Source organism: Bactrocera neohumeralis, chromosome 5, assembly GCF_024586455.1.
Source record: "Bactrocera neohumeralis isolate Rockhampton chromosome 5, APGP_CSIRO_Bneo_wtdbg2-racon-allhic-juicebox.fasta_v2, whole genome shotgun sequence".
In the NCBI taxonomy this organism is placed as follows: Eukaryota; Metazoa; Arthropoda; class Insecta; order Diptera; family Tephritidae; genus Bactrocera; species Bactrocera neohumeralis.
Genome location: NC_065922.1, coordinates 49,467,624 through 49,495,566, shown reverse-complemented (window position 1 = coordinate 49,495,566; position 27,943 = coordinate 49,467,624). Strand labels below are relative to the sequence as shown.

Genomic DNA, 27,943 nt, shown 5'->3' with positions numbered 1-27,943 from the left:
TTGGACGTCAATGTTCTTCAAATTCAAAGTGGTGCATCTTTTTAGCGCTGTCTACCGCTGTCGACATACATATACCGAATTAAAGCCTGAAGTCTCAGCTAAACGATAAAAAAAAAATTCAGCTGCCCCAAATTGCCCCCCTTGGAAAAAACAATGAGATACTCTAAAATGGCAAGTTACCGCTCAAGAGTATGCAATATATAGCGTACTTTATAAACGTTTGCCTTTGAATGCAATTGTTTTTGGCACTGATTTCTTAACATTTTGTTGATATTTTTACTGTAATATTGAATATTGTTGAACAACAATATTGATCAAATTACATTAATTTGCGAAGTATGAAAGTGATTAGAGGTCAAGTGATATCAAGTGCTGCAATGGAAAGTTTTAAAATTTCTTATTTAAGAATATGTGAACTTTTAATGGAAACCAATAGTGATATTGACATAGTTATTGAAATATTGCGACTAATAATAGAAACATGACTCAAGTGGATGTTGCGAAATTTGAAACATTAAAAAAAAAAATTTTGTGACAAAATTTAAAGAGAGATGGCAAAGAGCAAGACGTACGAGAACAAGATATCTTGAAATGAATGAACAGATTACAGGAACTATAGTATGTATCATTCCAGAATAATTGGACGCATATCCACTAACGAAGATGTGATGCATCACTTATTAATGTCTTCGGATCCGTACATAAAAAATAAAAATAAAATTAAAAAAATTAGAATGTCACGAAGATGTAAAAAAGTTGCTAAAAGATACTTGATAAAAGAGAATTTAGTTGTATGGGAGGTGGGCGTAAAAGTGGGCGGATATTATTGAAATTTAACACCAACATATATAATGTCATAAAAATGCTATGTACCAAAAATCGGTGCTGTAGGTCAAAAATTAAGTTTCACCTTATATGGGAGGTGGGCGTAAAATAGGGGGCGTGATTTTGATTTTTTCATTTTTTTCTTGATTGGAATCCAAAACAATGATGTACCAAATGTCATTGTCCTACGACAACTCCTTATATTTTTAGCCGCAGTATGCACTAGCAGAAACCTATGTGCGGCGGCGTCAGTGTGGTGTACTTATTCCGTGATGATCAAGACCGGCACGCTAATGTGAATGGGAATCGCTACCGCTCAGTGATAACCAAATATTTTTGGTCCGAATTGGATGTAATGGACTTGGACAATATGTGGGGCAACTCAAGTCTATGGTTTATGCCAACAAGCCAGCAACGACTAATGAACTTCGTACGAATATCGAACGTGATATTGCAGCAGTATCGGCCGATTTATGCTTGAAACCCGTCGAAAATTGGGTTCAGCGCCTGAACTCCTGCAACCACTTCCATACATAATGGCATCGATCATTCTTGTTTTAGTAAAAAAAAACTTTTGTAGTGCTCTTATTGAAAAACCCATTATAATCGTGCTGATACTCGTATAGATACACCATAAAGATGTAATTTCCGAACATTAGCGTAAAGCCTCTTTAATTTAGTCAAATATTTTTAAATTTCGGGATAACAAAAACAAATTTTAATAATAGAAAATCGCTTTATTATTTTTCAAAATATTCTCCATTAAGTTCTATACACTTTTGCATGCATTTGAATGAATTGTCGAAGCACTTTTGTCACTCTGATTGAGGTATCTCCAAAAACTTGAATTCTGAACACATCAACTGCCTGTTCAGGTGTCGAAATACGTTGACCTCTTATTTTTTGCGAACGGGATAAAAAGGAAGTCATTTGGTACTAAGTCAGGTCTATACGGAGGACGACTCATCAAATCGCTGTTTTGAGTGCTCAAAAATGCAGTTGTTTCAGTCGATTTGTCAGAGCCAGCATTGCCGTGGAGAAGAGTGATCTGTCTTCGGCGGTTGGTTTCCCTGATTTCGTGAAAGACTACAGGCAAACAAATGGTTGTATACTACTCAGAATATACTGTTCTGCGTTGTTCCAGTGTTATGGTTGCGACATATGCAGGATTTTCAAATAAGCAGGCAACCATTTGTTTGGAAGTGTTTCCTGCGCGAACAACTTTTATGGGATTCGGCTCATCGTGAAACACCCATGCAGGTGACTGCTGTTTACTTTCGGGCTCATACGCGTAAATCAACAATGTGTCACCTGTCACGATGTTATTGACGTGTTACGAAGCAACGCTATCCTATTTTGTTAACATTTCTCTAGAACAACCTAAACAAATTTTTTTACAGTCACATGTTCTTGTAATACTGAATGTGTGCTAGTCCCACTAATGCCCATAGTTGTCGCAATCTCACGATAGGTCACATGACGATCTTGCACCATCAGTTTGCGCATCAATACTTTCTGTGCTCTCTGTGAGTATCTACAGCTATTAGGAATGAGCCTCAAGTCAACTTAGACATGGCAAACTGGGTTTTTATGTATTCTACCAAGAGTCTAAAATCCTACGGGAAGCGCTTACTTCATGGAAGACTATGAACTCTTTATAGGAGACGTCATTTTAAATTATTATAACTACAATTAAACCAAAATCTTTTGATGGAAAGCCTTTCTTCAGAAACGAATCCCATAGAAATTTATGTTATAATTTAACATTTAAAATAAGAATTGTTGACTCCTTGTGACCGAAATTACTTTCACTATTTATAAATACGATTTTATAAAATAACATATTTTCTCATCATCCCTTTATATATGTGTCTTTTGTCTTCTCTCCTTTTCATTGTTATCACTGAGTGTTTCTATTGCAAAGATTGCAGTGATTATTTTATTAAATTACTGATAACTTTGCACGACAACGATTTGTTCTTCCACAATGACACCACTTCCCTCCTTGCTAGTCGAATGGCATCGCCTTTGGTGAAGCAATTTCAATTACACTAACTTAGCAGTAGCTCAACATGGTCAGAAACACACACTCTTATTGTACGACTATTTTCACTGCTTGCAGCATTTGAAGTTGTCCAACTAACATATAGACACGTATATGTGTGTATCACCACTCATCCATTTCTTGTGCAACAACCTTTTGTTGTTCGGAATTTTCTAATTTTCTCTCGGATTTTTTGCAAATTTTTTTTAGTTTTGTTGGCAAATGCTGATACTCGTCTCTTTAAGCATAAAGCCAACTTACATCGACATATTGCGTTTTCACTTTATTTCACTTGCAGATGGTAGCTAATTTAAACTTCGAAAGCTTGGCTGACATCTCCAAGCACCAGATGGGGAGCAGCAAAATTGCTCCATACACAAAAATTATAAGATTTATATGCAGTTGTATGTGTGTGCATCGTAGTTGAGGGTTATTCGTGTGAAAGTGGTGCTTACATACACGCTTGTCTAAGCTGCGCTTGGTTATTAACTAATTTTACAATATTGCTCTGATTTTATAGCGAAGAATGAAAGGACAACCAATTTTAGAGCTAATTTCTCTCAGCGGTGGGCTGGCTTGACTGAAGTAGGAGAATTCGGTAATTTTACATAACCAATTTTCGAAATTTGTAATTACATATGTAGGTACATGTATAAATAATATTTCATTAAATAGTCTTTAAATGATGCCTTGAAATTTTGTCTCCAGAGAATTAGCTATTCGGTAAATTAAGCTTTGACAATATTGGGAAAGAATGCATAGGAATAATGAAATGGTTAGCTAATTCAATGAATGAGTCTTAACAGTATATGCGGGTGTGGAGAGCATAGACAAAGCTTTCTTCGGAATCAGTCGAAATCAAGAGCTTACTATTGTAATTAATCAATTTATATGGAAGGCAATATTGTTTTTCCTCGAATGAGTCGGTTCGTACGTCTGCCTGTGTAAACGATAACTTTAATAAAGCTCGAGAAAACCTGGTGAAAGTTGGTCTTTGATACCCTGCGGAGATTGGTGTCACATATGAAAAATATTGAACCACAAAATGCCATCAATCAGATTAAAAAGATTAAAAAGATCTATAAGTAACTACATGTTAGTCAGTGTAGAACACACAATAGAGTGTGATGCCTCCCATCTTAACAAAGTCAAAATCGAACTATATTTTTCAAAACCCGCAGACATCGAATGTGGAAATCTTAGCGCCTTTTGCTGACTTTATACCGAAAATATCGGCCAATCTGAGAGATTTTTTATTGAAATTACTAAAAAAAAGTTTCTCAAACATAATTTTGTTTAATGCCAAAGCTAAAGTCCTCTCTCGAACAAAGAACATCAAGTCCATACATGTCATTTATCATACCATGGTGCTATATGCTGCTGAGGCATGGACGATGACAACATCTGATGAGTCGGCGTTACGAGTTTTCGAGAGAAAGGTTCTGCGGAAGATTTATGGTTCTTTGCGCATTTGCAAGGACGAATACTGCAGTCGATAGAACGATAGATACGACGCCATTGACTGCGAATTAAGATACAGCGGCTAAGCTGGCTAGGTCATGTCATCTGAATGGACGAAAACACTCCAGCTTTGAAAGTATTCGACGAAGTACCTGTCGGACGGAGCAGTGAAGAACGGCTGGCGCGCTGTTGTGAACTCGGCTATAACCGCGAAAACGATTTCTACGCCAATAAAGAAGAAATGCAATCAATCCAGATCTTCCCCTAGCCTTAGTATACTCAACATAGTGGCTTTCGACTTCGATTTTATTCCATACATATCGGTCGATTTGTGTGATATGTTAATGAAATTAAGTGGACATCAAAACACACATTAAATATCAGGATATATAGTATAGCTAAGTTTCATAGACCACAAAATTTAACGAAATATATTTACATATTTATGGTACATTATCTGACAAGGACTGTCTGGGTTTGAAAAGTATTTGACTATTCATTTATCGACGAAAAAAAAAATAAAACTTCGTAAGTCTCGCATTTCGTTCAAATAATATATACTATACATATATATATACAAATGAGCATTGAAAAAATCTACGGGGAGAAATGTTTCAAGAGAGAGCTATGAATATGGTAAGGATACTGTCCTCACCCATGACTCGACCAAATGAAGAAGATCAGCGGTTTGTTTGTGAAATCATATGTATTTAAATTCAGACACATGTATATGTGTTTAAATAAAACTTCGGAAAAACAAAGGCTGGATGAGAAACTTATTCCTAGTACTACGAGATTCTTAATCCATCGGGACATGTAGTCTCTTCTTGAATTATTTTTTAATTTTTTGTTTGAGTTATCAGATTTATTTTGAATCTCAATTTGCCGGCATATCTGAAATCTTTGCCTACTCTGAGGCAAGAGAATTTTCTCTTAACGCGTTTGGTGAAATTGTACTCGGATTTGATCTTTAGGGCATGGCTATGTTATATACACGGTACGTTCCCATTCGGTTCAAAATCAGTTCATTGTTACTGGAGTTTTGTGAAGGAAAAATGGTTGCAATTATGTACATTAGTTCTTTTATGGGAAGTATCCGCGAAAAACTTGTATGTAGTTTCATGGGTTAAAGCGGTAAAAACACTTTGATAAAAAAGAATGACGAAAATGTTTACAAAAGATACATTTTTTATTTATGCTTCCAAATCAATTCCGTCCCCTAAGTGTAATACCCGGCCGGTAACACGCACTTTTGACAACGGTTTTCAGTCGGAATAGTTTTTTTCTGGTATGGTCAGAAGGGAGTCGCCTCATTAACCTTTAGAGTCTGTTGAATAGCGAAAAGTCGCAGAGAGCCAAATCAGGCGAATACGGTAGTTGTGGAAAGATATACTTACGTCGAGTTTTTGGCAAAAAAGTTCAATGCAGTATGACATGGTGCATTATCGTGTTGAAAGTACTGAGAGTTGTTCGCACATAATTCCGGCCGTTTCAGAGGAATAAAGGGTCGAGAAGGCGTTGACGTCGAACCACGTCAAGAACGTCCATCAACATAAACTTATGATCAACATAATAAAATAAAAAAATAGGTGCATGAGAATCGACGATTAACAGTCAGAGAACCTATTGACATCGTTGGAATATCGGAAGGATCAGTAAAACCCATTTTGAGAGATCATTTGGGCCTAAGAAAAGTGAAAGCATGATTGGTTCGAAATGACTACATTTTCCGAAATACAGCGTCGGCATCGTGGCAAAGGTGAACCGAAGTCGAAAAACCATGTCAAAGCAGGTCAAAAATCAAAGTTATGTTGATAGTTTTCTTCGTTTATCGCCGTGTGGTGCACTCGGATACCTTCCGACCGGCCAAACTATCAACAAGGAATACTGTAAGAGTGTTCTACGTCGCTTGCGTGAAGCTTTTCGTAAAAAGAGGCCGGAATTATGGGCCGAGAACTCATGGTTTTCGCACCACGATAAAGCCCCGTCGCATACTGCATTGATTCTTCGTGAGTTTTTCGCCAAAATTTTAACCAATTTCGTGCCGCAACCACTGTATTTGTTTGATTTAGATCCGTGTGACTTCTGAATATTCAGTAAACTCAAACGACCACTCCGGAGAAACTACTTTTAGTCAATTGAAGACATTAAACGTGAATCGCCATATGCATTGAAGGTTATTCCGAAAATTAACTTTAACAACTGTTGGAAAAAACGTTCACATAAGGGTATTGGGGCCAACAGGGATTACTTTCAGAGAGACGTCATAGATTTTGGAAAATAAATAAAAAATTTATGAACAAAGTCTTAGCATTTTTGCTCATAGTAGTATATGTACAAAGCTTAAGTTGCTGCTATCTGATGTAACTAACTTATAAACAAAATTCAATCATTGTTTCAATAAGAATAGTCTATAATTGATATCGCTTTTGTCTTCTCCTGTAAGCTTTTAAGCGACGATATATACTTTGATCAGCTATTAACATCGTCATCTAACTCAAATGCTTTTATGTACGGATTTTGCCGCACATTTTCATATGGCCATCTCGTTTTTACCTTTGAGCTCATTCAGGCTAGATGACCCACAACGGAAACCTTTCTAAACATGCTTTGAGTTTGGAGCCTATGTCAAATTTTATGGTTTTTTTGTGTAATTAATTTTTATATTTGGCTTACAGCAGCGTAATGGCGTGAGTGTGTGAGCATTACTCGGTTCATGGGTTCCTAAAGAAATCTATCGCACCTAAACACACCATAAACACATTGCTCTACATCATTATATACCATATATATTATCTACACGTACGTATCTTTACAAACTAGTTGCACGCCGAAAACCCGGCATAACCGCACATTTAAATTAATGCAACTAATGACCTTGCTTTTATCTCATAAAAAATTGCATTAACTCATCTCATTTTAACGAAAAACGCCACCGCCAACTTTTTCAGTGAATAAAGCTCGCGTGTGCACTTAAGCTGAGTGGATTTACGATTCCTTGTCCTTTTTGCTGGTGCTCATAAAATTTTTACTATCTGATAGAAGAAAACCCGAACGCGGCAAGGCACAGGCACAGAAGCACATTTCGTGGGCAAAGGCAAATAATATTGAAAACAATCAGGGCGAGTAGAGTGGAGGGGTAAGCGCTGGAAACACGAACGATAAAATAGTAGAGATAAAGAAGAAGATAGGCGTGCAAAAGTGACCGACAAAAGGAAGCGACCAGCAAATGAATTGTGGTTTGAGTGGTGCGACCAACGCAATATTTTACCATTACAAAGATAGGCAGCTTAAGTGGACAAAATGGCGTTTGACGTGTAGGCTCAGTGATTTTGTAGCTTCATTAATGGCTGAAAGGGTGTTTCGGCTATTCATAGCAGTTGATGCCTTTTTGCAAGTAGGAAGTGTTGTTGATTGATATTTGTTTGGTTATTGTGAATTTGTAGATAACTGCGAAGATGAACATAAAAAGGGAGGAAATATAATGGAAGCGGAAGTGAATTAGGCAGCAAATGGGGAGTTGGGGCACACGATTGATGAAAATAATGAAATGATAGATGCGATAGTGAAAACATTCAATAAAGGAATAGGATAGCTTTCAATGGCCAGTCAGTTATAAAGGGTGTCTCAAAACTAACGCAATATTGGAAATAAAAAAAAATAAAATTAAATTAAAGCAAGATTTAAATTTGGCGCCATTTATGTAGTAAATTGATGACAACTCTAAAATAATAAATCGACAGCTGACAGTTTAGGCTTAGTAAAAATGGAGAGTTACACGATAGAACAAAGTGCCTTCATTATTGAACAATATTTGAAGAATAATGAAAGCTTGGTGTCGCAGTTCGTATATTTCATACAAAATATGGTCGGAATGGTGATTTAACTTGGTCAACTGTGCAGTGATTACTTGAAATGCCTGAAAATTTACATCTTGCGTCAACGTTGGGACACCCTGTATATGTATGTATAGTAATAATGATGCGTGTATTGTTCATATGTTATGTTATCCATTATTAATGAATACACTTACTATATAATATCGAAAAACAAAAGCGCCGTTACAATTACTAAACTTAATCATACATGAAATGATATATGAGGCATGGCTTTATAAATGCATATGAAATGAAAAAGGTTCTAAGTTGGTGTTTCGTGACGACCATGTTGCTTTAACGATATCATTTTACTATTTATTATTATTTGGTCAAGTATCGTTACTTGTTTGCACTTTTATTATTATCAAAACCAGTCCTTTTGTACGTATTTCTCTTACAGTTGAACTCACTTTGTAATCAATTTTGTTTTGTTTTCTTTGCAGGCTTTTTCTTCTTCTTCTTTACTGACGTATACACCGCTTCCGCGATTATAGTCGAGTTAATAACAGCGCGCCAGTCGTTCTTCCATTTCGCTTTTTGGCTCCAATCGGATATTCTAAGTGCAGTCAGGTCTTTCTTCAACTGGTCTTTTCAACGGAGTGGAGGTCTTCCTCTTCCTCTGCTTCTACTGGCGGGTTTTGAATCGAAAACCTTCAAAGCTGGAGTGTTCTCTACCATCCGGACAACATGACCTCCCCAGCGCAGCCGCTGTCTCTTGATTCGCTGAACTACATATGTCACTGTTGTCGTATATCTCGTACAGCTCATCGTTCCATCGACTCTGAGTTGGATTTCAAGGCTGAAATGGGGTATAGTAATGCTTCTGGGTAAGCAGTTATAGTTGTAGGCGTTCTCGCCGCGCACCCTGGAAACGTCAGTAATCTTTGTGTAAAATCCAGTATCCAGTCCGTGTGGAGCCTGTGGTCACGGCTAAAAGAGAGGAAGCTTTTGTGGAGCCATTCCGAAGTATTCAGTTTAAGGGTTCGCTGAAGTCTAATTACAGCATCTATTCACCAGAGATGAGGCGTAGAGCGGGCGTTAGTATTGACACAGGCGGCTCGCTATATAAATATACACGCTTTATACTACTTGCCTACCGACGTTGGGCGCTGGGTTTGGAACCCGCCATGTAGAAACAACACAATGAAAAGGGAACGACAGCCTCCGATCAAAACCCCACTTTTGTTAGCTCTTTATCTATGATAAATATTGCGGGCGTTGATTTAAGAAAATTAACTAAAAACTTCAGACCTTAATTTCATAAATTTGGTGTCTTTACTTCAAAATTTAATTATAAAGAATATTTGAAGTAAAGTTGTGGAATTTAATGCCGAAGAGTTCCTTAGTAGCGTCATTTAAAATTAATTATCAATATTTCCAATCCATTCCTCTAAAATGGGAAAATGGGGTTGATGATGTGAATATATAGCCTATCCCTCCTAAACGTCAACCTCACCTTCGCACGGTACCCCCTGTTCACTACGAACGAGGCTCTGACGACCTTAAGTCAAAAGGCGGTATAATCATTGACCTGCGAGGTTTGAAACTCCTGCGATCATTGCCTGCAAAAGAGGCGATTAAACCGGCAGTCCCGGAAGAAAAGGCTCGGATGCAGAAGGCTAATCACCTACTCATCTTAAACCCTCTGATTACCGAAATCGAAGTAAACAAAGTTTGATGCCCTATATAATAAATATAATATACATAAAACAATTTCTACGAACAAGCTCCTCTTAAAAGCTCTTCAAGGCTTATAGAAATCTTATGTGATCCATAGAACCAAGATTTTAAGTTCAAGCTCGACTAAGCATATAAGAAAGTGTAAGAAATAATTCTATTTGGTTCTCTTTAGGTCACATTCAGCCTGAGAAACTGTAATAGCTTGATCTTGGGCTATATTTCTTGTGATGCGGATAAGTTTCTTTCTTTGCAGTCTCCTTTTATTACTGTACTCAAAATGGTTTTATTAAAGGCCTAGGGTAATCCATTATACGTAACAAACTCTTAACTTTAAAGGATACTACTACCGAAAAAGTTTACGCCCAAAGCATCGGTTGCATTTATCTTGTCTGGGCAGACAAGTAAACGGCGTGTAAGATTTAAATGTGACGCTTTGAGAAAGACTCAAAATGAAGCGAGACCTTAATATGTTGCGCCTAGGGATTATTGCATATATTAATACCGTGGAAAAGACAGTGCATATCTTTGTGAAGTAAATGAGTGCATTCAAGCTCTATCTCATTCTATAAGCCCGAAATAAGTACCAACTGTGAGTTAAAATTAAAAAGTAATGTGTGTGCGTGTAGTCTGAGTCCTTTTGAAATATGGTAATATGGTTTTGCACTCACCAAAATCGAATGCTCTTTCCAATATCACCGAATGCCGTTTTTGCAACGCCGCCGCACGCTGTTGTTGTTGCTGATGGTGATGCTGCTGCTGCTGCTGTTGCTGATGCATATGTTGCCCAGCATACAAATGCTGTTGACGATCCTTGCTGCCATCAGCACCGCTGTTGTCCTCGCCGTCGGGTCCCATGCGCACACTACCGCTAATCTCATTGCTGTAATCCGACGCATACGCCGCGCCTGTAGGCTGATACTGATGCACGTGTTGTTGTAGGTAGTGACCAGCTGTTGCAGCCGTCGGCACAGTTACTGCGGATTTTGTTTGCATTTGTGCTGATTGCTGGGCCAAACGGTGTTTATGCGGCGATTTCGGTTGTGTTGGCTGCTGTTTTTGTGGCTGTGCCTGCTGTTGCTGCTGCTGAAGGGGATGATGGTGATGGTGCGGCGGCGTAGCGCCTGCTATGTTGGGCAGTTGTGCATGTTGCTGATGCAGGCAGCAGTATTTGATGTGTTTGCAAAATAAATTGCCATTGCCATTGGCACTACTGCTGCCGCCACCACTGCTGCCACTGCCAGTGCTGTGTCCACTGCCAATGCTATGACCGCCACTCTGGCCGATGCTATTCAATGTGATAATGCTGCTGCTACTACTTATGCCGCCGCCAACGCCACCGCCACCACTATATGTGGCCGCTGGGTTGCGCGGTCGATGCACGCGAAACGAGCTTGAGCGGCCGACTGAGTGGTGCGCGCCCTCGCCGCTGGCACTTTGCGGGTGTGTGGGACAGCGGAGGCTGCCGCCGTGTCGACGTTGCATGAATCGGTTGCTGTTGGCCGCCGTGCTGTGGCTGGCATTGTTGTGATGCGGTATCACCTGCACGCCAATGCGAAATATAGAACGAGAATGATAGATAGACACAGAGTATGAGATGATTTGTATGCAAAATGATAACACTTATTTGTATAATGAATTTATGGCAGTTGGTTGTAATTTGTAGTAGAAATGCCATTATTTCTAGGCTAAATACAAGGTAGAGGGTAGAACTTAGGGTGTGTGTATTGAGAGCAGTATGTGTGTGTACTTATGTGTGATTGAATGTGTTGAATGGGAAAGTAAAATTTAACTATGGTTAAACATAATACATTTATACATTTACGAGCGTTCTTTAGTTGGATTTTAATCAAAAGAAGTGACCGACAAAAGGGAGGGTTACAAAAATATTTAGATAAAATATATAAAATAATACAATGTAATATATTAAAAGCACAATTTATTTTATTTGGTGAATACGACGAGCAGCTAACACAGAAATATTTCGATATATGTACAATGTATCGTTTGATCAAATTTGACTCAGACTGGTTCATTTAAACTGCACAGTATGCCGAATCGGTTTTAAATAAATATAGAAAAGGATACAGGGTGGATCAAAAATACGTTTATATCAAATTCGCTGATTACAACGAGTAACTAACACAAAGCGGGTACGAATTGCTAGACAAGGAAAAGAGGCTTTGCGGTAGCGCAATTCAACAAAGTCTAATAAATCGGAGCACCTTCAAACAACGGCGCTTCGATTATGATGAAACACAATTTTGTTTGCTTTTACAAAACTAATGTAGACATCCGAAAAGTCAATCAACAAGTAAGCACCTATCTCCACAACCTTTCTGGCTTTTTCACCGCAAGGAACCTAACACTTGCTCTACCCAATTCGAGCTGATAATGTTGTAGAACTGGATGAAGAAGTACAAACTGGAACTCAATATTTCAGTTGATGGTATTTAAACTCCGTCTATAACGGCAAAACGCTCGACAACCTGTCCTTTCAATTTGGTAAGGAATCGCGATTGGTGTATCAAAAAAGGGAGTCGCAAAAAATCCGCCAGCCGGTAGTGGCCATTCTTCACACAACAGCGATATTGTTGGCGAGATGTAATAGGATGCAAATAAAGGAGTATTAGACTTGCCTTTTGATGTTTACAGTTACACAGCGATGCCGATATACTTACTTCCTACTAAGGAACACAACAACCTCTTATCAATGCAGTGGAATGTTTTCGCCGAAATCTTCCTTGCAAACAACTGTTGTGAAGGAAGTCGCCTCTCAGAAACATTGAGATTCTCCAAATCGTTTACTATGTAGCAGACCTAAACGTCGAGAGTGCGGTCGTAAGTAGCTTCAGTCAAGCACGGAACGACATGCACAGTAGGGATAAATGACCCTTCCCAGTGCATGCTGTCCCAGTGAATGGCGTATTTAGCGATCAATCACCACTCATTGTAGCAGAGCGTTCTGAATACCGTAACTCCTACTTATACACAATCTACCCTGACATACCGACTAAATTTAAATAATGCTTACAAGGGTGTCATTACTCTAACCAACCCTTTACATGCCGCATAAAAACAATCCACTGCTTTCCCTATCGTTCGACATCCTTTAATAAAATTCGCGTTAGGTGGTTTCGATGACAACTATCGTACGCCTTACGCCCAAACAAGGTCTAAATATCCGTTCCAACAACCGCAACAGGTTCAACAATGAATCCACAAAGCTTCTACGGAGTAAAAACCCTAATAGATTTTGAAAACACGGACACACGGAGTGATCAACTACTTGCACGATCTTCTTAAAAGTGTTCTCGTGTCTTTCATAAATACCTAGGTATACTTTAATCTGCATAGAATTCAAATAATGTGAAATGAAAATCATTATCATATGTTACAGTTTGTTAGCGAAAAGCTTCACCCTCTTTTTCAGACGCGACCAATTTTTACGTAAATGAGGATGTAAGTAAGTAAAATTGTAGATATAAATTTGACCCGGACTGGTCCATTTAATCTGCGAGCGTAAACCGAATCGTTTAATACTTTTTTCATATATTGGTACAACTCTTTTTTACTCCTTTGATCTCCATAAGTCAATTAGCGTTTGTTTGACAGCTTTTATTTATGACGCGAACAGTTTGCTAGGCGACTTTGCCTTGACTAAAAATGAACAACGACTTTTCTTGCAATTTTAATTTTCAAAGAAATCACGGCTACGGAAAATGCCTCAGAAGTACTTTGGGAAGTTTACTTTGTTATTAACACAAGTATTTGAGTGGCACAAAGCACTCAGTGAAGGTCGCGAAGTCATCGAAAACTTGCCTCATGCTCGTTGTTTATCAAACTCTGTGAAATGAACAGTGCTTAAGAATCGTGTTGGTATCAGAGAGATCGCAGAGGATCAAGATATCTTTTATGGATTGACTCAATACATTTAGATTAATGTTTTGGGTATAAAGCGTGGAAATGCTCTAGACTCGTGCCAAAAGACGCGATGCTTAACAATGTAGCTGAGCTGAAGCCGAAAAAACCTGTCGCCGGAGGCAGCGACGGTCATCCCAGCCGAGACTTATAACAAACGTATGAGAAATCGGATTAAACATTGGCAGACATTTATTGGAGTCTGTTTTAAAGGCGACAATAAACATTTGTGTTCAATTAAGTTTAAAGTTGGCATATTTGTTCCAGAGCTGTGGTCTCAGCTGCTACAAAAATATCAACTTCCGTGAATAAGAAGTGAAAATGTTCGAATAGAATAATACGAAAATAATATACACTGTTCACAGAAGAGGCATGGCCTACGTTGGTTACCAATAAAAGTCAAAATTTTATTATTTTCACTATGGCTGAGTGTATTGTTTAAGCGTCTATCTGTCTCGAACCTGAGAGCCAAAATTACAGAAGAATCTAAAAAAACAAAATCGGCCTACTGAGCGTACTACAATTACTATTCGCAACACCATCACAATCTTAAGACCCAGCACCGTGCATAGTCGATTCGCAGCAACACTCGGACTGGCGTATGGAACGAATTGACACATTTTACGTCGAGATCTTAAATTGAAAGCGTACAAAGTGCAAGAACTGAAGTCACTCGATCTTTCCAAACGACATCACCTCGCTCTATAGGTTCAAAGAAGATCCAACGTTTTCAAGCCAAATTTTGTTCAGCGTGGGTCTCATCTGGCTCAATGGGTACGTAAACAAGCAATATTGCCAAGACCAACCCGAAGTGACTCAAGCTGCCATTTCATCCAGAAAAAACAATGGTTTGGTGTGGATTGGGCACCGGTGGAATCATAGGTCCATCTTTCTTCAAAAATGATGCCGGTGAGAACGTAACCGTCAATGGCGACATTATCGCGCTTTGATAACTGCCTATTTGATGCCTGAAATTGAATTTCGCGTTTGAGTGTTATAACACCTTTATACTTTTTCCTGAGAGAATATGTAAATTCTAAAGTCTATGCGGATAATCCCGCTTCTATTCAGGCCTTCACGCATGTCATTCGTCATGCTCGAACGAATCATCGAAAATTGAATTCAACTGTTGGATCATCTGAGACGTAGCTGCGGGCAACATTTGAAAGATATAATTTCAAAAAGATAAATGCTACAAAATGTTCTTTCGAATGATAATAAACATTCCCCATTAAATTTGAAGTTTCGGTATTTTTTCTTTCAAAAAGTAAGGAACTTCGAAAAGGATCACCCTATAGTTATGATGCAATTCCAGAGATGTTTGTATTTACGTATTTTACGACAAAACAACAACAAGATCTCCTATTATTGGGTTAGAGGAGTAAATTAGAAGGCTAGCTCATTGCTCATTTCAAAATAGGTGACTACAACTTAACTGGATAATTCTTCATTAATTATTATTGCTCTTTAATTTACTTATATATGTTAATACTTATCGTTTTTGCTTTGCTTTTTTATTAAATTTAATTTTTTATATTTGCTTAAGAAATAATCAGAATTACCTTATCTTCCAACAAATTCGAGAACAAATCGAGATGATCTTCGTCTTCGCTCATAACGGCAAAGAAATCCTTGAATGTGTCCGGAAAGGAAGCCGGAAATTGTCCTTGACGCGAATCCAATTTAGCGTCCATTGCTGACGTTGTTGGCTGGAAGATAGTGAAAGCACAAATATACGAATCAATTGATTTAATTACAACAACAACTTGCTCTTAAAAGTGTTTTAAATATTTTGCGCGTGCAGACAATTTGTTTCGCTTTCTGTTCGATAAGCGTTCGTTAAAATTTACGTCGTGGCGTGACGAAAAAAAGCTCGTCTATAATCACTCTTCTGTTGGCGATTTTCTTAAAGTTTTGCTTTTCATAGCAGCCATTCAGCTGTGAAGATTTTCTCGGCTGAAAACTTTTCTCTGTCTTTGATCAACACGTGCGAATAAACGACGCGCTGGCTGACTACTGTGGGTGTGGTTGGGGCTGTATGCCGGTATGTGTGTGTAGATAACTTATTTTAAGGACAAATGAAGCGCTGTTTGTGAAATGAAAGACGTATTTTGCAGGCAGTTAAGCGGGTGGGCGCCTTGTTTGATGCTAGTTTTCGCCCATTTGCGGAGGGAATACAGATTTTCGCATGGCTGTTTGGTTTGGCGAATCCTAATTGAGCAAATTATTGAATTTTATTAAAGTTACTTGAGCGCAGGGACCCAAGCCATCCACCTGCGCAAGTGTTGCATATACATTTCTATATAATGTAGACTTATACGTACATATATACATTTATGTTTATACACAGTTATCTGTACACACCATATAGAAGCGCTTTGTTTACCTTGCGAAAGTTAGACTCACTATTTCAATAGTAAGGGATGCGCTCGCCGCAATCATTAGCAAGTTGTCTTGTGGTCAGAATTGGGTGTGGTTTAGAAAACTCATATTAAATTTTCTACAATTAATGCCAGGAATATGTGAAAGATTTGTGTGTTTTCAATAAAGCAAAAATTTTAGATTTGCCTTTGCTTATAGGTGCGTTAAGTAAAGGGTTATCAAAGTAGAGGTCCTTTTTTCAATAGCCTTTTTCTGACAGATCACGACAGAAATTTCACGTTCTATAAGAAAAGTTAAGTTATAAGTGTGCTTCGCGCGCTTCACTGAAATTATGGTCAACATAATCGGCTTATCGACCGACTGAGCGTACTATTCGCAACACCATCACTCATATGAAACTCAGCATTCATTATTGAATAATATTCGACTAAATAGACCACGCACGCAGTGAAGAAAATATATCAGCCGTAGCTGATAGTGTACACGAAGACCGTGGAGAGTCGATTTGGCGTCGTTCGCAGCAACTCGTACTGACGTCTGGAACGATTTGACACATTTTACGTCGAGATCTTAAATTGAAAATGTTTAAAATACAGTTTGGGCAAGAGCTGACGCCATTCGACCTTCTCAAGCGACATCGCTTCGCTATTGAAAAGATCTCAGAAGATCAGACGTTTTTGAGTCAAATTTTGTTGAGCGATGAGGATCATTTCTGGTTCAATGAGTATGTAAACAAGCGAAATTTCCACATTTGAGACGAAAAGCAATCTAAGAAATTCAAGACTGCTATTCTATATTTGTCTAGAAATACAATAGTTTGGTGTGGTGTGTGAGTCGGTGGAATCATCATCATTTCTTTAAAAATGATGCCAGTGAACGTAACCGGCAACGGCGCGATAACGTTATGATAACCGACTATTTAATGTCTGAAATTGAAGCTTGTGATCTCGACGATCTTTGCTTCCAACAAGCTGGCGCCATTTCCAACACCTCACATCAACCTATGGATTTATTGAGAGAACACTTCGGTAAGCAGATAATTTCACGTTTTGGGCGGGTCAGTTGACCATTAGATCGTGTGATATCAGACGGTTAGACTTCTTTGTGTGGGGATATGTAAAGTCTAAAGTATATTCGGACAACCTGATTCGATTCAGACCTTGGAGCAAACCACCACGCGTATCATTCGCCAGTTAGCAGTCGAAATGCTCGAACAAGTTATTAAAAATTGGACTCAACGAATGAACCATCTCAAACGTAGACACGGCCATTTTTTGAAAGAGACAATCTTCAAACAAGTAAGGAAGGGCTAAGTTCGGGTGTCACCGAACATTTTATACTCTCGCATGATAAAGTGATAATCGAGATTTCATTATCCGTCATTTACATATTTTTCAAATACCGTATTTTTGTAAAGTTTTATTCCGCTATCATCATTGGTTCCTAATGTATATATATTATACAGAGAAGGCGTCAGATGGAATTCAAAATAGCGTTATATTGGAAGAAGGCGTGGTTGTGAACCGATTTCACCCATATTTCGTACATGTCATCAGGGTGTTAAGAAAATATTATATACCGAATTTCATTGAAATCGGTTGAGTAGTTCCTGAGATATGGTTTTTGGTCCATAAGTGGGCGACGCCACGCCCATTTTCAATTTTTAAAGCCTGGGTGCAATTTCCTTCTGCCATTTCTTCCGTAAAATTTAGTGTTTCTGACGTTTTTTGTTAGTCGGTTAACGCACTTTTAGTGATTTTCAACATAACCTTTGTATGGGAGGTGGGCGTGGTTATTATCCGATTTCTTCCATTTTTGAACTGTATATGGAAATGCCTGAAGAAAACGACTCTGTAGAGTTTGGTTGACATAGTTATAGTAGTTTCCGAGATATGTGCAAAAAACTTAGTAGGGAGAGGGGCCACGCCCACTTTTCCAAAAAATTACGTCCAAATATGCCTCTCCCTAATGCGATCCTTTGTGCCAAATTTCACCTTAATATCTTTATTTATGGCTTAGTTATGACACTTTATAGGTTTTCGGTTTTCACCATTTTGTGGGCGTGGCAGTAGGCCGATTTTGCCCATCTTCGAACTTAACCTTCTTATGGAGCCAAGAAATACGTGTAGCAAGTTTCATCATGATATCTCAATTTTTACTCAGGTTACAGCTTGCACGGACGGACGGACAGACGGGCGGACGGACAGACAGACATCCGTATTTCAACTCTACTCGTCACCCTGATCACTTTGGTATATATAACTCTATATCTGACTCTTTTAGTTTTAGGACTAACAAACAACCGTTATGTGAACAAAACTATAATACTCTCCTTAGCAACTTTGTTGCGACAGTATAAAAATAAATGCAAAATAATGTTTTTTCAAATGATAATGAACAATCGCCATTAAATTTGAACTTTCTGTGTGTTTTTCTTTAAAAAAGTAGGGAACCTCGAAATGGATCGCCTTTTGAAATAAAATTCCAGGGTTCACAAAGAACTCTTCTTCTCTTCTTTATCATCGTAAAATGATGCTGACTGGAGAATAAGATTATAAATTTTACTTTAACTTCAAATAAATAATTCAGTAGTAGTCATCCGGTTAGTTTACGATTTAAATTAGATTTATTTGAGTCCACGTATATACAGAAAAAAACAAAATTTGGGAACTATAAAAAATCCGGTAACAATCATATTTTGGATTAAAAACTATGTTTTTAGATTTTAGTCCCGATTTTGTGATTTTAACAACAATCTATTGAAAAACTCTATCGTTTCCTCTACTAAGGTATACATTTTAACAAAATTTATTTACATGTCAATATAGGCTGATACTAGCTTTACAAATGCAATTCGTTACCGCAAATATAATATGAAAATTATTCAAAATTCAGTACACATAGAATTTTAAACATATTCTTGTATTTTGTAAAAGCTCGTTTATCAACCACAAATACCTAAACCACACAATTTAACATATAATTTCCAAAACACTTGTTTGATTTCTCATTCGAGATGAAATTTCTGCTAACCTTTAGCCGAGCACTGTATAATTCTGCGCGTACAATTGCGAGGCAAAAAATTAATTCCTCAAAGAATTTGCCTAAATTCAGTCTAATTAAATTTCATTTAATTACAATTGTGTTTATGAACCACCATAAAATGTGAGACATGAAGAAAAATTTAATGAGTTTTACAATTCAACCGCAAAGTGAAAAGCGTGCTACGCAGCGTATACGTAACATGCAAGCCATAGAGTGACTTTAACAAAGTTTTTTCAACAGACAGCCAGACAGCGTGGCGACACATTTACACACATATTTTGATTAGGATATATACATAAACTTGTATATATTTTGGCTTACATACTATACATATATATATATATATATATGTACTCATACTTATGTACATATTTACATAGTATATCTATATATACATAATAGTGCTTACAAGTGTATGTATTACTGTCAAAAACGGCGTATATTTGACTTTAATTCTCCTCTTCCCTTTCATTCTCTTGCCTGCGTGGCCAATTAAATTTTCGCTGCTTTGTCTTTGTAGTCAGACATTATTTGTGCGGCCCACTTTCGTATAGGCGCTCTTGTGGGCACCGTTTGTTTGAGCCTCACTCTTTTCGGGTGAATTAATTTTTATGTTAATTAGTTGTTAACTGGATTTATAGTGGAATAATTGGCAGTGACAGAAAGCCGGCGACTGTAAACTTATTCGTTCAGCGTGTTGAAGCTTATAATAAGCAATTTCCATTGTGCCCAGGTGTTATTAGCATTTCAATTATTTTATTTTACTTCAAATTGGTATAGAAAAGTTCGATAGGTATTTGCGAGATTTTGCCAAAGCCGTTAAGCCTTAAAAAGCAGTTGTTTAAAATAGGGCTTAAAATGAAGACTTACGAAATACTTTTTTTATTGAATGAAATTAATTCAATTTATGACTGGTGCAACGGTCTGCTATCTGGGGCATTATAACTTTGACTAAAATGAAAAAAAATTGACAGGATTAGTATTTTGAAGAAGATGAGATTGAAAACTGGGATGGCTTAGTTGTAATGTGAGCATTTTGAAACAAAAATTTTGGAGTTAGTCGTAAACCTTTAGGGATTCAAAATGAGACTTATATTGTGAAATTGTTAATAAAAATATACAGTACTATTAGTAAATTTCTCTTTGAAAACTCTCGTATATTTTTACTGAGCAGCTGTTTTGATGGTTTTGATGGTCCAGTTAGGTCCTTGTGGCATTTACTACAGTGGCCATATAAAGGAGCGCAAGTTCGGTGTGGGATTCGTGGTGGGAGAGAGACTCCGTCGCTGAGTACTATCATTCACTCCAGTGAATGAAGGTCTAGCTACAATCCGCATCAAAGCGAGGTTCTCCAACATATCGCTGATTTGCGCCCACGCAATCCTGTCCCCGGATCGAAAAACTACTAACCAGATCGATCATGTTGTGATAGACGGAAGACACGTTTAGAGTGTTTTAGATGTGCGTGCGCTCCGAGGTCCTAACATCGACTCGGACCACTAACTTGTTGCAGCCAAGATTCGCACCCGCCTCTGTGCAGCAAAAAACGCACGTCAACAAACACAAGGAAGGTTCGACGTCGAGAAGCTGCAATCACAACAGACAGCCGAACGTTTTGAAACTCGGCTTGCACTCCTGCTCTCTGAGAGCACTCGTCAACAACTCGGTATAAGGGAACTGTGGGGCGGTATCTCAAACTCCTTACGTACAGCTGCAACCGAAACCATTGGTTTTTGGAACAGCTGGTACGACGAGGAGTGCCGTGTCGCAGCGGAGAGAAAACAGGCTGCCTACCTCGCAACGTTACGATCGACCACAACACCTGTGAGATGGGATAGATACCGAGATTTGAAGAGGGAAGCGAGAAGCATTTTCAGACAGAAAAAGAAAGAGGCCGAAATGCGTGAATACGAAGAGCTTGATAAGCATACAGACAGGGGTAATGCTCAAATATTCTACAAAAAATTCGGCGGCTTACAGAAGGTTTCAAGACCGGAGCATACTTTTGTAGAACCCCCAATGGTGATCTAGTCACCGATGCCCAGAGCATACTTAAATTATGGAGGGAACACTTCTCCAGCCTGCTAAATGGCAGTGAACGCACAACGCCAGGAGAAGGCGAACCCGATTCCCCAATCGACGACGATGGAGCCGACGTTCCATTGCCCGACCATGAAGAAGTTCGAATAGCAATTACCCCACTGAAGAACAACAAAGCGGCGGGGGGCGATGGATTGCCGGCCGAGCTATTCAAACACGGCGGCGAAGAACTGATAAGGAGCATGCATCAGCTTCTTTGTAAAATATGGTCGGACGAAAGCATACCCAACGATTGGAATTTAAGTGTGCTATGCCCAATTCATAAAAAAGGAGACCCCACAACCTGCGCCAACTACCGTGGGATTAGCCTCCTCAACATCGCATATAAGGTTCTATCGGGCGTATTGTGGAAAGATTAAAGCCCACCGTCAACAAACTGATTGGACCTTATCAGTGTGGCTTTAGACATGAAAATTCAACAACCGACCAGATATTCACCGTGCGCCAAATCTTGGGAAAGACCCGTGAAAGAAGAATCGACACACACCACCTCTTTTTCGATTTGAAAGCAGCACGAAAAGGACCTGCCTTTATGCCGCGATGTCTGAATGTGGTATCCCCGCAAAACTAATACGGCTGTGTAAACTGACGTTGAGCAACACGAAAAGCTCCGTCAGAATTGGGAAGGACCTCTCCGAGCCGTTCGATACCAAACGAGGTTTCAGACAAGGCGACTCCCTATCGTGCGGCTTCTTCAACCTGCTCCTGGAGAAAATAGTTCGAGCTGCAGAACTAAATAGAGAAGGTACCATCTTCTATAAGAGTGTACAGCTGCTGGCGTATGCAGATAATATTGATATCATCGAGGGCAAGACGAAATATCTCCTGTCATCAAACAAACAGTCGTCGCACTCGCGACTTGGCTCTCACGTCACTTTTGACAGTCATAACTTTGAAGTTTTAGATAATTTCGTGTATTTAGGAACCAGTACTAACCCCACCAACAATGTCAGCCTGGAAATCCAACGCAGGACTGCTCTCGCCAACAGGTGCTACTTCGGATTGAGTAGGCAATTGAAAAGTAAAGTCCTCTCTCGACGAACAAAAGCCAAACTCTATAAGTCGCTCATAATTCCCCTCCTGCTATATGGTGCAGAGGCTTGGACGATGACAGCAACCGATGAGTCGACGTTACGAGTTTTCGAGAGAAAAGTTCTGCGAAAGATTAATGGTCCATTGCGCATTGGCCAAGGCGAATATCGCATTCGATGTAACGATGAGCTGTACGAGATATACGACGACATTGACATAGTTCAGCGAATTAAAAGACAGCGGCTATGTTGGCTAAGTCATGTTGTCCGGATGAATGAAAACACTCCAGCTCTGAAAGTATTCGACGCAGTACCCGCCGAGGGAAGCAGAGAAAGAGGAAGACCTCCACTCCGTTGGAAGGACCAAGTGGAGACGGATCTGGCTTCGCTTGGAATATCCAATTGGCGCCACGTAGCGAAAAGAAGAAACGACTGGCGCGCTGTTGTTAACTCCGCCAATTAAGAAGAAGAAGAAGCTGTTTCGAATACGGTACGATTATATTACACATAAAAAAGTGAAGCTCAAGCGTCTCAAGATGTCTTATAATACATGGGCTAGGAAACAAAAAAAATAAGCTTTATCCTTCAACTTGATCTCCATCTATTGTTAGAACGTCCCTTTAACGCTTTGAAACGGGTTTGATTGTGAACCTTTCAAACTTCCAAACTTCCATCTCATTGAGTGAAATGTTTTAGCATTGAGTGACTTTTTAGATAAAGGGAAGAGAAAATAGTCGATGTGGTAAAATTTGATGTCTTTACGGTGGTTGTTGAATTACTTCATAACATTATTCTTCCAATATTTTGGTCGGATCGCAAACTCAGTGATCTGCTACCTTTCAATGTCTTGATAAAGAAAGATATGTCAAAAAATTCTACTATTATTCTACTATAATTCGAGTTAAGATTATTACTTTAAGCCAACGACAGAGATATTTTGTTTGTGTCACGATCTCTCGGCAGATTTTCGACTCAAATGTAACTTCTTAGAATTTTTCTGTTTTCGTGCTTCTTTTCCTTACATTTATTTCTTTAAAAATATCAATAATTGTTCTCTCCATTACCAATCTTACTGAATATTTAAGGGGCACACCTAGTGTGAAATAAAATACAAAATTAGTTTTTTATATTTCGATAAGAAAATAGCTTTTGAGTTACAGTCTTCTAAAGGCGCTTGATTCAATCAGCTCCAACGGTACTTTTGTAAACAGAAGTTTCTCCAAACTACATTTTTAAAATTTGTTTGAGTGATCACTATGAATTCTTTCCTGCATGGGCTATAAATATTTCCCATATAATGACCAATTGGTTTTTTATCTGATCAAAACCGAATTTTGATAGGCCGAAAAGGACCAACATGTTGAATAAAATTCGACTTTTGAAAACCGCTTTTGTGCATAGTTCATTGTACTAATAATATTTTCTATGTAGTAGATAATTTTTGTAGATTTCATCCGCGGAGAAGGCCGGAATCACTATAGAAGTGGAGAACCTCTGTTTTAACCTCGTTGGAGGTTGCGTGTAGCTTGAAAAAGATTATATTTTTTTCTTCAAAAATTTTCTGTTTATTCTTAAAATATTTATAAATATGCACTTAATTTTTAAAGAATTGGTACAGTACTCTTATTGTTTTAATTCTCAATTCTTTGCACAATCAAGTCACGAAATAACTAACATGAAACATAATTCAAAATACATTTTATGTGGTTCGCCTTCGGAAAACGAGATCGCCGTACCGACGTGACGATTAAAATAAACGAGTTAAAGTATATTTCGCACGAACCAAATGCTAAAGGCGAAAAAGCATTTACAAAGAATATAATAAAAAATTATAAAGTAATGCTCATATACAAATGAAAATATAGGGTTTTCCAGCAGGGTTGATATGATTTCTAAGTGTGCTTTCGGCCATTTTTAATATGTCAGGATCTGTAATTTTTTTCATTGTATGTGGTGCTTACAATTTTATCATGGAAAGAAAACGCAAGAGCATCGTTTGCAAATTATTCAGTTTTACTATAATAATGATAATAAATAATTAAGAAAATCATTTTTAACGATTAGGATCACTTTCATTCGTCGACTCTGGTGCTATGGAAATTCTCAAATTATTTATGAAAAACCATTAAATTCACCTAAAGTGACAGTTTGATGTGGTTTTTGGTTTGGTGGAATCATCGGTCCGTACTTCTTTCGAAATGAAGATGGTGACACCGTTACTGTCAACGGAAAGCGGTATAGATCGAAGATAACCTACTCTATCTGACCGCAATTGGAAAAAGTTGATCTTGACAACATCTGGTTCCAGCAAGACGAGGCCATATACCACACAGTATGTGCAACAACCGAATTATTGCGAGAAAAGTTTGGAGATTCGATTATTTCAAGAAATTGTGACATAGAATTGTCTCCAAGAAGTTGTGATTTAACACAATTAGACTCCTTGTTAAGTTATTTGAAGTCATAGCTCTTTAGCAATACATCAGACTCTCTTCAAGCTTTAGAAATCAATATTGAAGATGCTATTCATGACAAACGAGTACTTTTTCCATTAATCAAGAAAAAGTACTCGAAAATCGGGTTCATCGAATTCGTTCCTGCAACAGAAGTCATGTAGGCCATTTGAATGATGTTATATTTATAATTTAATTGTATCGATTCTACTTCACACATAATAAGAACATTTGAATCTTCTTAAAAATGAGTGTTTTTTTTTTAAGAAATGATATCACTCTTATTTGAAAACCCTGTACAAACACGTACTATATGAAGTGAAGAAATGCATTGCTGAATGAATTCAGAAGAAAAAAATATATATGAACCTATTTTAATGTATTTATACTTGTATGTAGGTGCTATAAAAAGCATAGCACGTAATGAAAAAAATAAGTTATAATCGTGATATGTGTACTTCAAAAATTCGTGCATGAACGTGAAGAAAAATTATCAGCTTCCGCTTTGCCAGACACGAAAACTAATCAAAAGCGGAGCTCAAGTAGGTTAGAGAAAGTTAAATGAAGTGCATGCGAAAATATGAAAGAGGGTCAAGTGAACTCGCACTTTCGCAATTACAATCGCATTAATTAATGGCAACTGAAGTTATGATTGACGTGGGGATTATTACCAGTAAGCTTGTATTTGGGGTATTCTTGATTGTATGCGAAAATATATATGTATACCTGTAGAGTATGTATATAAATAGTTCAGTGTGCTAATTACTAGAAGCTGACTGGCAGAACTTTGTATGATTTAAAGGATGAAAATTTTATCACAAAAATCAGAATTTTTGCAATTTTGAAAGTCGCAGTAAAACTCAGATTTTAATGGACAATTTTACATAAAGTTATAAATCTTCAAATAATTCTAATTCAGCTTACGAATTCTTATTACGAAATACGATAGAAGAGTTCACAACTTCAAAAAACTGTTTGCTTCATAAATCGGCTAATAATATTTTTTGTGAGTATGTATGAACATATAACGGGTGATACAAGTATAGTTACTTTTTCAATAGGTATAGCTATTTAAGTCACAACGAGTAAGAAAAGTTCCAAGAAGATCCGACGTTTTTGAACCAAATTTTGCTCAACGATGTGGCCAATTTCTGGTTCAATGTGTATGTATTGAAGCAAAATTGTCGCATGCGGGACGAAGAGCAACCTAAAGGGACCCATTTCAACCATCCACAAAAAGCAAAGGTTTTGTGTGGTTTGTGGTTGCTAAATTATCGGTCTATATTTCTTCGAAAATGATTCCGATGAAAACGTAACCGTAAATAGCGACTGCCAGAGCGCCATGATAACCGATTATATGACACCTGAAATTAAAACGCGACATTTGGTTTCAATAAGACGGCGTCACTTTCCACGCATCGCATCAATCAGTGGATTTATTGAGAGAGCAGATAATTTCACGTTTTGGGCCGGTCGATTGGCCACCACGATCGTGTTACCAATAGACCTTTTCCTGTCGGGATATGTAAAGTCTATGCAGACAATCTCATTTCAATTCAGGCCTTAGAGTAAAACATCACGTGTGTCATTTGCCAGTTACCAGACGTAACCCCGCAACGAGTCATAAAAAATTGGACTCAATGAATGTGGATAATCTTTAAAAAATAAATGCCAAAAAATGTTCTTTCGAATGATAATAAACATTTCCCATTAAATTTAAAGTTTCTGTATTTTTCTTTAAAAAAGTTGGGAATCTCGAAATGGACAAAATTGTAAAGAAAACACTTTAATAATAAAATAATAGTTCTGTAATGACAGCAATAAACGGTAAAACTAGATTTATGTGGCAGATGACATACCTGACTTTATAAAGCATACAACCAAAGACAAATCCACTCCTCTTTCAATTGTATTCCTGACAACTTTTATCACTGCGTCGTAGAGGCCACTTGTGGCGACTTTTTTCTGCTCATATAACGAGGAGGGATGGGTGGATGGGGAGGAGTCGCTTAAGAAGAAGCGCAGTGGGGTCATTCACGCATGGAGCGCAGCTAAGAGGCAAGGTTGAAGGTGTAGTTTGAATGAAACGCAGTTGGCTCTCTGTTGGCATCTTGTGTCCTGGCACTGAACCAATAGAACTCACGTGCATTTAGCAGGCGCTCCTGTGCGACTATAAAATCCCTTTGACCAAGAGTAGAACACAAAAGATCTACTAAGCTACTTGCTCTTAGCAAAGCTCATCTTGCCACAATCGTAAATATTCTTACTGATCATTGTCCAATAAGCATTCATGTAGTAAGGCTAAAACCTTATCGGACACAAATTGATAAAGTTTTAAGAAGGAGCGTGAGCTGAAAGCATCTAGTCATTTTCTCCGCAATTGTTTGGCCTTTACAAGACTGAGTTTGAAACTTTCCGGCAGTCTTATCTTCAGCGAACAAGGGAATATAACCGAAACTGACATTATCTGTCTCAACAAATTTGTGATGGGCTCAAAACGTCTTGGCAAGTTGTGAGGGTCTAATGATCAATTATATAGGAGTTTTAGGTACCAAAATTGATCGGCATTCTAAGCTGTCGAAGTGAGATTCCTATTATGATCGACATTTTAATCTTACCTAACCTACAAGTCCGCCAAGTAGTTTTAGGAAAAATTTATGCAAAGTTAAATACTAATATACATTATTAAACAAAGATCACGGAGCATTTGAAGTTTCTCTAAGAAAGAAAACGGCAGATAAGGGGCCATCAAATAAATATTTGTGCTAGTTACAATTTTAAAGGGCTTCAAGCAAATGTGATTATATTTTTAAGTACGTTTTAATTAATTTCTACTTAATAGTTGTCGACGAAAGGCAAAGGAGGCTTACACTGGGCCATTGCTCAAAAATAGTAAAGTAAAATGGTAAAAGTCTTTATCAAGCTTCGACCACAAAGTTGCGATCATAGGATCCAGATCTTTAAATTTTTGTCTCAGTAGCGCTATTTTCGGGGTAATTTAGAACATTTTATCAAACAACTGTCAAGTCAACACTAGAAATTTTAGTTAAGTACATTTAATGAGATAAAGCTTTTGTATCCTGAACAGGAAAATTGTATTTGTAACATCCAAAAGAAAACTTCGGA

General features: G+C 37.9%; 1 protein-coding gene across 1 annotated transcript in view; it reads right to left on the bottom strand.

Annotated features, from left to right (window-relative positions):
* Positions 1-27,943, bottom strand: part of LOC126760510 (uncharacterized) — a 141,514-nt gene that overhangs the window by 39,657 nt on the left and 73,914 nt on the right. Inside the window, exons 3-4 of the mRNA XM_050476190.1 lie at positions 15,369-15,515; positions 10,557-11,427 (exon numbers count right to left, since the gene is read on the bottom strand). Coding sequence (XP_050332147.1) covers positions 10,557-11,427; positions 15,369-15,500 — 1,003 coding nt within the window. The 5' untranslated portion in view covers positions 15,501-15,515. The remainder of the gene's footprint in view (positions 1-10,556; positions 11,428-15,368; positions 15,516-27,943) is intronic.